The sequence below is a fragment of the Ursus arctos genome, unplaced genomic scaffold, assembly GCF_023065955.2.
Source record: "Ursus arctos isolate Adak ecotype North America unplaced genomic scaffold, UrsArc2.0 scaffold_8, whole genome shotgun sequence".
NCBI classification, from domain to species: Eukaryota; Metazoa; Chordata; class Mammalia; order Carnivora; family Ursidae; genus Ursus; species Ursus arctos.
This window is the reverse complement of record NW_026623100.1, coordinates 65345952-65359843: the sequence shown is the minus strand read 5'-3', so window position 1 is coordinate 65359843 and position 13892 is coordinate 65345952. Positions and strand designations below refer to the sequence as shown.

The window sequence follows — 13892 nt, the reverse complement described above, 5'->3', positions numbered from 1 at the left end:
CTCCGCAGCTATCCGCTGGGCCGGGGGGTGGGGGTGGGAGCAGTGCGGAGGGGGATGGGCAGGCCAGTGCCATCTGGCCCCCGTCCCCCTCTTCCTAGCCTCTCTGCAGCTCTTCTCTGAGACTTGCGGGCCCACCTGGTCAGCTCAGGCCTGCCAGCCCCCAGCCGCCCCCCCCCCCCACGTCTCTTCCCCTTCAGCACCTTGAGGAAGAGTGTCTTGACCTTGGCGCAGTCCTTGCCCAGCTCCTCCTCAACGGCGGAGAAGAGCAGGTCCTTGGAGGGCACCCGGGCGTAGGCAACACGCTTATTGTTGCTCAGCATCCAGATGAAGACGTCGGGGACGCTGTGCTGGGGCTGGGGCGGGAGGGGCGGGCGCCACTAGGGGAGGGCTCCTGCCACGTGGCTAGGGTGCCCAGGGCCTGACTGACCTCGGCCTCTGCCGTACAGCCAGGCCTGGGCCTTCCTTCACCTCCCAGAAGGCAGGATAAAGGGCTGGTTCACCTCCGTCCCTCAAGGGCTGTCAGAGCGGGAGGGTCCCCCTTCCTGTGACGGGACCCCCTCCCCACTCCAGGCACTCCAGCTTGGGGGCTAGGCACCCCCTCTCCTCTGCACGCTGGGGGGGGAGCATACCTCGTCTGCCAGGAAGCGCAGCTGCTGCAGGAAACTCTGGCAAAGCCTCAGCTTGTCCCGCACCGTGTGTTTCTTCACCTGTGCCCGCAGGGTCTTGGCCTGCTGTCCCATGCTCTCCTGCGGGGGGCGGCGTGTGCGAGAGAGGGGCTCAGGCCACGCCGTCTGAGACAGATGTCCCCCCACCTCAGGCACCCTCCCTTGATCCAGTGTGTGTCTGGCATGTCCTCACCAGCTCCCGCAGGCAGGACTTGAGGCGCTCCCGGTCCAGCCTGGTGCGGGATGCGTGGCCCTGGTCCTTGTCAGCGAGGGACAGGAAGCGGCTGGGGGACCAGGCGAGCAGTGCTCAGCGGAGCCCACCTGCCTGGCAGCAGGCTTGCGGACACCCAGCCCCTCACATCCAGCCCCTCGCGCCCCACCCCTTCCTCTCACTAGCAGCCACAGCTGAGCTCCTCCAGGACGCCCCGCAGGCGACGCTCGGGGTAGGACTTCTCCGTCTTGATCATTTCCTGCACGTCATTTAGGCCTTCTTCCTGCGGACCAAGAGTGAAGGGAGGATGCCTGCTGAGCCATAGCCCCCCAACCTCAGTCTCCCCAGATGTCTCCCCCCATTTATCAGGGGAACAAAGGGCTAGCAACCCGGGACCCCTCACTAGTGCCATGCTCCCCCCCCCCCAGGTCCTGCCACCATACAGAAACCACCAATTCCCCAGGTTCTGTCTCTTCCAGAAGGAAGAAGCCACCTCTGGGCTGTGGGTCTGTGGTCCCAGTGGACTCAATGGGGCTGGGAAGAAGACAGGGCTAGATGGGGGAGCGGTGCAGCACCAGCCAGAGACAGAGGGGTTGGCCAGCCTCCTCTAGGGAACACCAGGACGGGATGGGCCAGGATTCCCAGACTCCACTCCAGGTAGCCCTCGGGCCCCCCACCCACTCCTGGGACATGGGAGCAGGGACAAGACCAGAGGTCGTGCTGGGGCTATTCCTGTAGTCCTCACCCCCTGCCTCCTTTTCCCCCCATGGCGACCTGCTGGGCAGACTGTCTAGTGTGTTGCAGGGGAGGCTTCCCAGCTGGGCGAGGCCCTCTGAAGCACCCCCCCCACCCCCTGTCTTCCCCTCCCCTCCCACCCCCCGCCTGGCCCTGACCAGCTTGTCGGCGATGTGGTCCATAATGTTGGCATTGTAGAGGCGGCGGCGCTGGTCCGGCCACCAACTCTTGATGTAGACGCAGGGCTTGCGATCCAGGTAGGGCAGATGGAAGTAGTTCCTGGGGGGCAGGAGGTGGGAGGTTGAGGACTGGGGTGCAGGGAGGTGGGAGGCCAGGCCATGAGAGGACGGGAGGCAGCAGGCAGGGCCTCTCAGGACCCTCCATCCACCTGGCTCACCTGTCGGTGATCTGGGGCCGCATGGGTGGGGTGGAGGACACCGAGGCCAGGTCCCCACCCTCATCGGCTTCATCCTCACTTGAGTTCTGGATCAGATCGACTTCTTCCTCGTCCCCAGGCTCCTTCCGAGGCCGAGGCCGCTGGGGCCGTGACAGGCCATCCACTTCGTTCCCATAGTTACCTGGAGGCAGAAGGGGGCACGCAAGGGGCTAGAATCCTGCCCTCTAATCAGGGTGCTGCTTTGGGTTTGTGGGAGGGAGGAGGGGGGTCAAGGAGTGGGGAAGGTGCCTGGAGTCTGTACCAGCTTGGACACAAGAGAACACTAGCCAGAGGAAGGTGCCCATGGCCTCCACCCTGTACAAAGACCTTGCTAGGAACCCTGATGACCACTGAGCTCAAGGTCCAGCCTAGGACATGGCCTGGATCCTTACTCTCTCCCCTTTCCCTTCTGAAGGGAAGGCTTCTTGCTTCCCCATGTCCCAAACACAGCTTAGCCCTGTAGGTGTGTGCACTAAGGAACTGCAGTGGGTGTGTGTGCACGCTCGCGTGAACACTGCATGCTATGGGGTGCTTGAAGACACTCGGAAGAAAGTGGTCAAAGTTTCCCTCCCTCCAGGCCCGTGGTGCAGGGCCTAGCCATTGCCACCCAGCAGCTCCCAGGCCTGAAGACCCCACTGTGAGCCCAGCACTCACCTATGGTGACCTCAAAGGTGATTGGCTTGTCTCCATTTTTCCGATCGATCATTGAGGCCTCTAGGAAGGCCCCAAATAGAAAGAATTCTTCCATTTTCCCTGTGCAGCTCTGTGGGGAAGACGATTCAAACCATCCTCAAACCTTAGCAGGGATGTTGGGCCTGGGGTCAGGCCTCCTACTGTCTTACAGACAAGCCCTTTGGGCCTTTGGGGGCAGACATCCCACCCCGTTGTGCAGGCAAGCAGCCCAGACCCTGAAGACCTAAATCCCTTTGCCCTCCAGCCCGGATATCCATGGACAGGGACAACCATGGCCAGGAAAAGGGCAGACATGAGGCTCCATCTTGGGACCTCCAGGCAGAGTGCAGGAACAGCATTGCAAGGGGACAGAGGTCCCCAAGAGGGGCAGAGTGTGCGCCCCTGCTTCCTGGGGAAGGGGGCCTCGTCATGGGGTCTTGCCCTCTGAGGCAGACTGGGCAGCAACACGCAGAGCCCAGGCCTAGGCTGCCATGGTGGGAAGGGGGCTGAGCTGGGGGCTCCGGAGGACAGCCCAGTTCCCTGGGACCTCACCTCCGAGACAGGTGTGGCCGGCTCCACCTGCACCTCTGTGGAGCTGGTGAGCTCGGGGTTGGACGTGTCCAGGATCTCCACGGCCAGGCCCAGCATGAGGCGGGCACGGAACGACACGCCCTCACCCAGGCCCTCGTTCAGGTCCTGGTGCTCGTCCAGCAGCGTGTAGTTGCGTGTGGAACCATACATGTTCACCCAGGCCGGGCCCAGCGTGGGCAGGAATCCTGTGGGCCACAGGGAGAGGGACGAGAGGCTCATGGGAGTGGTGGAAACTCTTCTGGGCGCTCAGGCCTGCACCTCCCAGTTGCTGAGCCGAGAACCCCATGCTTTGCTCGGTGAAACACTCGAGGTGGGAGAAAGACTGCGGGCCAGCGAGCGGCTGACAGGAGGCCCTAGGGATGCTCACATCTGCGGTGCGTGGGCAGGCGTGGGGCAGCCTCCTTGCTTGCACTGAGGGCTCCCTGCCTCCGGGCCCGTGGAGCTGGGGCTGCCTACAATCTGTCTGAAGGACAGACGCCGGCTCCCCTCAAATGCCTCAGCCTGGCCTTCTGGGCCTTAGCGGCCTGTGCAGATCCGCAGCTCACCAGGTCTGGCACCCTGCTAATGCGGACCCTCCCCTCCTCTCCGAAGATCCTCCCTCGGTCTGCCGTGAAGCCAGCCCAGTCCCTAGTCCCCGCTAACTTCCTCGCTGTCCGCCTTCGCTGTCTCGTGGACACCAGGCTCCATTCTGCTGCACGTGCGATGTGTGTTTGGCTTCGAAAAAATTATGACATTTAAAAACTCAAGATATACTTTACATAATATGAAATTCACCGTTTAACACTGTGTGCCGTGGGGGTTTGTAGTATATTCACTCTGCTGTACAAGCATCACCTGACTCCATCCTGCCCCAAAGAAACCCTGTACCTCTGAGCAGTTAGCCCGTGTCCCCTCCCCCGCCCTGGCAACCACTACTTTCTGGCTCTGCAGATTTGTCTATTTGGACCGTTCGTATGTATGGAGTCACATAACATGTGGCCTTTTGTGCCTCTGGCCTGCGGTTTTGAGCATTTGGTGGCACATCCCCCTCTCTGGTCCCCAGTGGGCACCACGAGGACAGGGCGCACGCTTCTCTTGCTGGTGCCCCTGGTGCCCAGCACCTGGGTTCTGGGGAGGGTCAGTCCCACAAGCCCGTGGACAGGGACTACGGCGGCAGGTCCACGCATATGTGAAACGTACGTGTCTACACCCGTATCATCACTATTTTCATTTCACAGAGGGGCAAACGGGTTCAGAGATCACACAGCTACTAACGGTCAGTGCTGAGGTTCACATCCGGGCAGCCTGGCTCAGGCAGGCCCTGTCAGCTCGGTGCAGCCCTGAGCCATGACCTTCCACCTTTCCTTCGAGGGGGAGGGGGCTGCCGACCACATCCTCACAATGCCCAGGGCCTCTCAGGAAGAGGTGGAGATGGTGCAGGTGGTGGGAGGGGAAGGTCTCACTTACGCCTGCCCTTTAGGGCCCTTGTCCCTCACCCTTGTCCCTCACCCAGTCTCCTGCTGCTGACCTTTGTCTCCATCGTTGGAAATCTTGCGCAGGTCAATGAAGTGGGTGCCGATGGCCATGTCGTTGACCTTGTCGGAGTCCCGGATCTGCACCTTCACACGCTTGCAGAGCGGGGGGAACAGGTCTGTAAAGACGACCTGCTCATTCCACAGTGGCTCGTAGCTGCTTTTCTGCACTGAAGTCTTGCCCTGGTGGGAGGGAGCAAGGGTTAGGGTGTGTGTGTGCGTGTGTGCGCGCGCACGTGCGTGTAAGCATATGTGAGGAGCGTGCATATGCGTGTGTATCCATGTATGTGTATGTGTGGTGTGTGCGCACGTGTGTGTGCACGTGGGGGTTATGTGTATGAGTTATAGGTGTTTGCATGTGTACGCATGTCTATGTGTATGCATGTGTATCTGTGGTGTGTGCGTATATGTAATTTTGTGTGTGTATGTGTATGTGTGGGGTGTGTGTATGCGTATGTATGTGTGGGTGGGGTGTGTGTATGTGGTGTGTGTATATTTGTATGTGTGTGTGTATGTGTGAGGTTTGTATATACATATTTAATTTTTTATTAAAATTCAATCTAGTTAACACCCAGCATGTTGCTGGTTTAGCGATACATCGGTTGCACACCACAGCCAGTGCTCGCGTGTGGCGTGCGTGTACGTGCGTGTGCACTGATGTCTGGCAGGCACCCTGCCCCACACCAGCCTCTCAGACCCTCCTCCCTCTCAGTGCCCCTGCCTTAGCACGTGGTCTCTAGAATGCAGAGGCAGGCGGGATCCCCTAAGGCCCGTCCTGGCTGAGAGGACCCCCAGCCTGGCCACAGCTCCAGCCCCTCTCGCTGGAGCTCCCCTCCCCTCTCATCTCCTCGAAGGCACCAGGGGCTCGAAGGTGTCACCTGGCTTCTGATTTTGCCTCACATCCACCCCTAACCCCCATCCTCCAATCACTCTGTACCTCTGATGCCTGTTACCCCAGACCCAGCCTCCTGCGCCCCAATACCTTCTGGCCAGCAAAGAAGACTTGCACATAGGGGTCGACCAGGTCCTTGTTCTCACCGATGAAAGCCTTCTTCACGTTGGCCATGAGGCTGGTGTTCATGCGGGGCAGCCCCTCTGCTCGGTAAATTTTCACGTAGAACCGGGCCCACTGGCGTTCAGGGGGCACTCCCTCAGGCAGCAGCAAGTTCCTACCGGCACACAGAGCTAGGGCTGCAGTGGCCAGGCGTGGGCACCCCAGTCCTGCCCTGGCATCTGCGTACCCTTGGGGCCCGGGACGATCTCTGTGAACTCCTGCCCCGCCCTGCCTCAGTCCTTCCTCTCCTGGGAGGAGAGTCTGTGGACCCCAAGGCCAGCACTGCCTAGAAGAGCTGGGCAGTCTGGGAGTAGGTGGGGACAAGGGTAAGGGAGGGAGGGGGGTCTGTGTGCCAAGTCCACCCCAAGGGCTCGTTTTGGGGGGGAGGGAGGGCTGGGTCAGGTCTCCAGGGCTGGGGGGAGATGGGAGCCTCACCCCTCAATGTCATCCTCCTCTGTCTCGTTGGCCTTGTGGGGCGTCTTGATGTTGTCCCCCTTGCCCACCACGGCGACGTCACACTTCACGTAGCCCTTCAGCCCAGCAGAGATGTCATCGGGGTCTGACAGGATGGCCCACTTGTGGTGGAACTGGTGCTCTGCAGGGGTGATGAGCAGGGACTGCACCTGCCATCCTGGGGCGGGCTGCGGAGCTGCGCAGTCGAGCATCTTTTTGGCCCCTGGTCCCCAGGATGGCCAGAAGGTGACAGAGGCCCCCACAGGGGCGAGAAGCTGGGGGAAGGTCCTGCATCCAGCTGTGGGGTGTGACTTTGAAGCGAGAACCCTCCAAACTGGTTTCTCTGCCTGCAGCCGCCCTGCCCCCACCCCTGCAGACAACCTGCACGCAGCTGCCAGACAGAACCTTCGGAGAGGCTCCCCCTCCCTCACTCTTTCTTTCAAATGTCTGCAGCTTGTCAGTGCTTGGGGTACAGACCACCGACCTTAGCGCCGTCTGTGAGGCCTCCTGATTCAGCTCTGCTCGGCTCACTCCACTCATCCCACCCCACCCCGGTGCTCCTGCTGGGCCCAGCTGCTTATTTCCCTCTGAACAACTGGAGTCCCTGTTCAGACCCTCCTGCCTTAAGGGTGCTGTTCTTTGAGCTCAGAAGGGCCTCCTTCCTACCCCTCCCCCCATTCACACTTCTCAGACACCTGCCAGGGAAGGCTGGTCAGGCTGGGGAGCTGGCTAGCACCCCAGACCTCCTCTATGATCTACCGGAGGGTGGCTGTGACCTCAAACGACCCCTCCTCATCTCCAGCAGAAAGAATTAGGGAGTGAGCAGTGTCCTGCTGCCGCCTCTGGTGCAAACGTGGTCCTGCCATGGTGGGAACAGGCCCCGGTCCCGCAGGAAATCCTTCCAGCTCCACAAGTTATGGACACCACCTGAGACTCCCAGGAGTCCTGTGTCCCTGGCAGCATGCTTCCAACGACTCCCAGGCTGGGTCAGCAACCAGGGAGTCATCACAAGGGTTAGGCCAAACCAGAGACCAGCAGAGTGAAGACCTCAGTGCCCTAACTGACGGGGCCATATGACTTCAGGCTCCCATGAAAGGGACCAGGTCCTGGAACAGACTCAGTGGAAGCAGCACATCAGGTGGTGGGTTAGCCCAGTGGAGAGCCTGGGCCTTGGGCCCACCTGGACCCAGCTTCATATCCTTTTCCTTTCCCTGGACCAGTGATACAAGCTTGCTGGGCCTGCTTCCTTCTCATGAAATGGAGGGATGCTGAGTGCAGGGGGTGGTGAGGGGTAGGCCTGAGGGCATGGCATGCGTGGCCCGTTGCCTGGTGCTTTGCAGGTGCTTCCTGAGTGGCGGGGGTCCCCTCTCCAGGACTCTACCATAGAGAAGCCCAGGGGTCCACGTCAGGCTCCTTGCTGTCTCTCCACACCCCTGCTGCCGGTACTGGGGGGTGGGGGAGGGCGTTGCTCAGCCCCGGGCTGGAGCACCACCTCAGGGATACCCGCGCCACTCCAGCCCACGGCCCACAGCTGGGCGTGCTTCCTGGAGAGTGCCAGATCGACGACTGGCCCTCTCCCCTACTCCCGAAGACGCTAATGGTCACTAGGGCCACCCTCTGCTGAGGATGACGTACGTGTAGCAGTGGGAAAAGGCACTGGTCTGGCACCCAGAGACCAGGCTCTACTCCCACTGGCTCTGGGTAAGTCTCTTCGTAACCCTGGGCCTCTTGGTCATATAGAGACACCGGACTAGATGTTGTAAGGTCTCTTGTGGCTTGAATGTTCTATGCTTTTGTGATGGTTATGCGTATAATCTTGGGTTTGGACTTGATTCCCTAGTCACAGAGTGCACCAGCCAAGGGTCCATTAAGTGCAACCATAAGAAATCACCAATTTGTTTGACCTGATAGTTTAGTGGCATTTCCAAGCTACTTAACTTCTCTTGGCTTCGTTTGTCTCGTCTGTAAAATGGGAAGGAACGCTGCTGGCTCCTCCCTCACTGTTTTGTGAGGGTCAGACGTGACACTGATGAGATGGGATTGTCACTGTCCAAGGGTCTGATGGAGTCATTACTGCCTCCTGAGTGGTGGGTTCACCTCAGGCCCATGACGTGGGCCCCGCTGCCAGGTTGTCCGCCCAGGTTCCTGAGCTGGCCATGGGCTTGGTCGTCATCTGGCAGGCTCAGGGCACCTCCGTGGCCTGGCCTGTGCCTCACAAACCCTCTGGGCCTCTCCTTGGGGTTCCCTCGCCAGCCCCATCCAGCGTGGGCCCAGGGGGACCCGCATTGTGGCGAGTCGGCCACAGCCCCACGTGGCTATTCTCAGGAGGCCTGGGGCCTTGACGGATGGTCGGTGAGCCCGGCGTCCCTTAGAGGCTGCCACACTTACATTTGTGTGGAGGACAGTGTGGCTCAGTGGGGGCCCTGGAGTCATGCAGACCAAGTGGGTGACGGTGGAGCCCCAGCGCTTCTCCAAAGCCCCAGGCCCCTCGAGTGTAAAAGGGGGCGGTGCTGCACACCCAGCAGGGCTCCTGGGAATCCAGCAGCCTGAGCACTGGTCGTCACTGCGTCTGTGTGCAGACTGGACACCCATCGCACCACACCCCCAAAGGCCTCACACTGAGTTTACGGTCCAGACCAGGCTAGGCCCTGGGGCCGCCACGGTGGGAAGGACGGCATGGGCCACACTCGCTGAGCCATGGCCACTGATGCTGACCGAGTCGCGCAGCTACTTACCGGGCTGGGAGTACACGGTTCCCACATCCATCTTGAAGGACCCCACTAGGGTACCGCTGCGCAGCAGATTCTTGGAGTGAATCACCTTCCGGGCAGAACCACAAGCCACCAGTCAGGCCAGGCGGGGCAGAGGCTTTCCACGGGGTAGGGGTGGGGTGGTCTGATGGTGGCACCACCTGTCTTTCTGGGGAACGAAGCTTTTCAGGGAAGCGGGAGGGCACTTGGCAGGGCAGGGATGGCTTCCTGAGGCTCAGCATTAACCCCTCTTGCCCTCATTTTTGCTGGCTGCCAGGTACGGGTGAGTAGGTTGTACACTGTGCAGAGGCGCCCAGTTAAACAGGTGAGAGGGGCCCAAACCAGCCTGTGCCCCACTGCCCAGCTGTGTGTCTGGACATGGGGCCGCCTTTGGCGGTTGGTCCATCCAGAGGGATGCTCTTTTCAAGTCTACACAAAGGTGCAGTTTGAGCTACGCTCACCGAGATCTTGATGATCTTGTCGAACATGACGTCAGGAGAGACGTGGAAGTCGAAGACGAAGTACTGGAAGGAAGGAGGACCCAGAGCTGCTGTCACCCAGCTGACAGCAGCTAGCAGCCCGGGGCAGTGCCGGGCTCCTCCCTCTTGCCAGTGCCTGTCTGCACCCTGGCTAGTTCCCCCAGGCCCCGAAGTTCAGAGGAGCAGCAGTGGCAACCACTGGTCCTCCCTGACTCAGTGGCAGGTGGGAGCTGCGTGGTTTTGGGCAACACTGTCTGATCTGTTTCCAAATGCTCAGAGTTGTTAGAGGCTGAATGAGATATTACAAGACACCATAATATACACTGTAGTTACAAAGGCAACACAGACATTGCCCTTAAACCCCCTGCTCCACCGCCTAGATGCGTCTCGATTTCAGCGATGTTCACACGTACGCTAAGTTGTGAAGGACTTCATTTGCTGTAAACGTAAAATGTCCCAGGTGTGAACTGTCCTCTGGAGCTGGGAGCTGCCACTCACCCCGGGGCCCCGTTTCTCCTGGCCTTGGTGTGCAGGTGCCAGGAACCAGTACAGGGCACAGTCATGGAGGGACCACAGCTTTGGTGAATGTGTGGGCAGAGACAAGGAAGAAGTGTTGCCAACACGCTCAGGGCCAGTGTCTGAGGACAGTCTGTTCCTGGTGCTAAAGACTCACACTGGAGCATTGTGGGTCAGAGTGCTGCCTTTAGGGCGCCTGGGGGGCTCAGTCAGTGAAGCGTCTGCCTTCCGCTCAGGTCATGATCCTGGGGTCCTCAGATCAAGCCCCACATCGGGCTTAGCGTCACCGAGAAAGAAGCGCATTGACCTCTGACCCAGAGAGTGCAGGAAAGGCTGCTCGGCGGCAAGGACACTTGGCCTGGGCTCTGGAGGGTGAGTAGGAGTTTGCTGGGGAAACAGTGTGGGGAGAGCAGCTCTGTTTCCTTGGGAAGGAGGAAGCAGTTTGAATGAAACATGAGGTGCATGGGGTTGGTGCAAGGTGAGCCCTCAAGTCAGCCAAACGTGGCTTGGCAGCTATCAAATAACCGTGGAAAGCCAAGGGCACCCGTCTCCACATCCAGTAAGGGAAAGCAGCTCTTATTGAGGTTGGAGGCTTCTCCAGTCAGGGAGGTGTCCTGATGGAAGGTCAGAGATGTGGAAGCTGAATTTCCTGACTCCTAGGAAGGCGGTCACACGGGGCTGGGGGACGAGGCGGCGGGGGTGGTGGTAATTCCTGAGCACTGATGTCCCAGCCCTGTGGGCCTGCGGGCAACCAGCTGTGAGAACCAGGCCCACCTGTGGTAGCACAGCACCCTAGCCTGGGTCCCTATGGGGGGCAGATGCGTGTCCAGGCTTCCTTCCCGAAGACGAACAGCTGGGGGTCTCCCCCCACATTCAGGTGGCACCCTCAGCCCTCACCACTCCTTGGGACAGACATGGAGACACAGGACGCAGATGTCTCACTCCGGCCAGCCTGCCACCTTCCCTCCCTGGAGCCACCAGGAGACGCAGACTGGATGCCCCTCCAGGAGAAGGAGGGCTAGAGCCCCCAGGCCAGCGGCTTTTGCGCTCCTCTGACCTACGTTCGGGCACCTGGGCATCCCTCAGCAGAGCTGATTAAGTTCGTTCCCTGCTGGAGCAGGAGTCAAGCTATTGTGTCAGGGGTGGCCATCCAAGGGGGCGGACAGAGCACTGGCTGAGGCTGACAGACTGGCCCTGCTTCGTCAACAGAACTCTCTGTGCTCTTGGGCAAGGCCCTACTCATACTGGGGCCTCAGTTTCCTCCTCTGTATGATGGGGAGATTGAATTAGACGGTGTCTGAGGTCGTTTGACCTCAGTGTGGCCTCAGATGCCTGTGAAGAACAGGAGCAGGAGGGGCGCCTGGGTGGCTGTCGTTAAGCGTGTGCCTTCGGCTCAGGGCGTGATCCCGGTGTTATGGGATCGAGCCCCACATCAGGCTCCTCCGCTAGGAGCCTGCTTCTTCCTCTCCCACTGCCCCTGCTTATGTTCCCTCTCTCGCTGGCTGTCTCTATCTCTGTTAAATAAATAAATAAAATCTTCAAAAAAAAAAAAAAAGAACAGGAGCAGAAGCCAGACTTTTTTCTCTCATACCCTAAGAGTCAAAGTCAGTGCTCTGGAAGGATCCCCGCAGAGGTGCAGGCAGCACGGAGGCAGCCCAGCAGAGAAGGTGAGCACGCAGAAGCTGACTCTGACCCTTAGCACCCGGGCAAGGACTTTCTCCAAGAGCTTCAGTGTCCCCTTGTGTCAAATGGGATTGAGGGCAACAAGCTCTGACTTTTGTGGGGGCCAGAAGAGGGGACGCTCCTCCAGCATTTACGGAGAGGCTGGCTCACAGGAACCACTCCTTCATGCTGCCACTGCCCCAAAGGCCTCCGGCCTGGGAAAGAGCTGCGCCCGGGCCTCACGGGGTTCACCCACAGACAGCGCTGGGAGCTGCAGTCCCTGGGGATTTGTTTCAAACGGTGGCCTCCCGCCAGACCACTGTCAGGGGGTGATCTAGACTCGGGGTCCGGAGGACATGGCACGGCACATCTGCGTGCTGGGGGTGATAACAGCATGGACCAAGGTCACCCCTGCCGGGAGCCCTTTGTGTCCCTCAACTCCCGCTGCTCCCCTTGGGCCTGGGTGGGCTGGGGCCCAGCCTCCTGCCACATGTAGGAAAGTCCCTTTCCCCACGGAGGGCCGCAGGGCACTGACCTCATTGTAGTAGGGGCAGTTAGTGGACTCCTTCATGGACGTGCACTTCTTCTCGTCACCCACCTCCACGCACACCACGGGGTCCATGTTCAAGCCCACCAGCTGCCGGGCCTCAATCACAGTGACGCTGACCTGTGGGCAGGAGAGGGAGGCCAGAGGCGAGCCCAGTGAGCCTGGGAGCGGGTCCTCCTGGAGTAGGGGCCCAGGAGCAGAGAGCTGACACTGGACTTGGGTTCCAGTGTGAGCACTGCCTCTAATCTGCTGGGGATCGGGGGCTCTTTCCCCACTAAGTCCCAGGGTCTTCATTTATAAAGGAAGGGCAAGGGCTGGATCACCTCTAAGTGCGTTCTAGAATTACCAGCAAGGAGGAGGGCGCTGGTTAAAGACACTGGTGTCCCTGCCAAACTCCAGACCAAGCCAGTCCAACCTTGGGCGGGTGGGGCCAGGCATCAGTATTTTTTTTTTAAGATTTTATTTATTTATTTGAGAGAGAGAGAATGAAAGAGAGAGAGGAGAGAAATAGAGAGAGAGACCACGAGATGGGGAAGGGGCAGAGGGAAAAGTGGACTCCCCGCGGAGCAGGATTCGATTCTGGGACTCCAGGATCATGGCCTGAGCTGAAGGCAGTTGCTTAACCAACTGAGTCACCCAGGCGCCCAAGCATCTGTATTTTTTTTTTTTTAAATGAAAGTACTTTTTTTTCCCCCGAAGATTCCATTCATTCATTCGACAGAGAGAGAGACAGCCAGTGAGAGAAGGAACACAAGCAGGGGGAGTGGGAGAGGAAGAAGCAGGCTCCCAGATCAGGGAGCCCGATGCGGGGCTCGATCCCAGGTCCCCGGGATCACGCCCTGAGCTGAAGGCAGACACCCAACGACTGAGCCACCCAGGCGCCCCCAAGCACCTGTATTTTTAAAGCTCCCGATGATTTCAAGTGCTCCCCCAGCCTCTGTGGCTCCGCCTCCTGGAGGGCTGCAAACCACTTCCTGGGTTTCATGAGCTCAGGGATTATGCTTTCTAAGTCTTCATTAATGTGCATTTAATTTCCTGCTCTGGCATCTCTCATTTTAAGATTGCCGGCCTCCGAGAGCTCTCTGTGTTTCTGGAATTTGGCCCCCTTTCCACATTCCTGGTTTCCCCCTTTTAAAAATTTCTTTGTTTGGGAGCCTGGGCCACCTTTGCTGGCTTCATGCTGTGTGTTCTGTGTGTTCTGTGTCTTTTCAGCTGGGGCCCAGTTCCTGGGAATCTTCCTTCTATGCGGGGAAGCCTCTTTTCACTTGTTTGTTCGCTGAACAAATGTTTGTGCATGTACACGGGGCAGGGGAGGGATGGTATGTGTGCATACCTTTTCTGGACCTTCCTCTTAAAGATTTATTTATTTATTTGAGAAAGAGACAGAGAGAGAGAGGTAGGGAGGGGCAGAGAGAGGGAGACAGAGTCCCAAGTAGACTCCCCACTGCTCACGGAGCCCTACGAGACCAGGCTGGATGTCACGACCCTGAGATCACAACCCAAGCCAAAACCAAGAGTCAGACACTTAGCTGACTGCACCACCCATGTGCCGCTCCTGACCTTCATTTTAAGCAATCAATTCTGGCTTTGGGTTTAGAGGTGTCGGTCCT

General features: G+C 59.2%; 1 protein-coding gene across 3 annotated transcripts in view; it reads right to left on the bottom strand.

Moving 5' to 3' along the window:
• Positions 1 to 13892, bottom strand: part of OTOF (otoferlin) — a 91605-nt gene that overhangs the window by 16962 nt on the left and 60751 nt on the right. For all 3 annotated transcript variants that reach the window (XM_026520462.4, XM_026520454.4, XM_026520472.4), the window contains 14 exons: positions 12271 to 12402; positions 9540 to 9602; positions 9064 to 9148; positions 6311 to 6470; positions 5804 to 5990; positions 4818 to 5004; positions 3272 to 3495; positions 2702 to 2810; positions 2009 to 2189; positions 1770 to 1890; positions 1059 to 1159; positions 859 to 949; positions 630 to 746; positions 201 to 353 (listed from right to left, as the gene is read on the bottom strand). In XM_026520462.4, the coding sequence (XP_026376247.3) occupies positions 201 to 353; positions 630 to 746; positions 859 to 949; positions 1059 to 1159; positions 1770 to 1890; positions 2009 to 2189; positions 2702 to 2810; positions 3272 to 3495; positions 4818 to 5004; positions 5804 to 5990; positions 6311 to 6470; positions 9064 to 9148; positions 9540 to 9602; positions 12271 to 12402 (1911 nt within the window). The remainder of the gene's footprint in view (positions 1 to 200; positions 354 to 629; positions 747 to 858; positions 950 to 1058; positions 1160 to 1769; positions 1891 to 2008; positions 2190 to 2701; positions 2811 to 3271; positions 3496 to 4817; positions 5005 to 5803; positions 5991 to 6310; positions 6471 to 9063; positions 9149 to 9539; positions 9603 to 12270; positions 12403 to 13892) is intronic.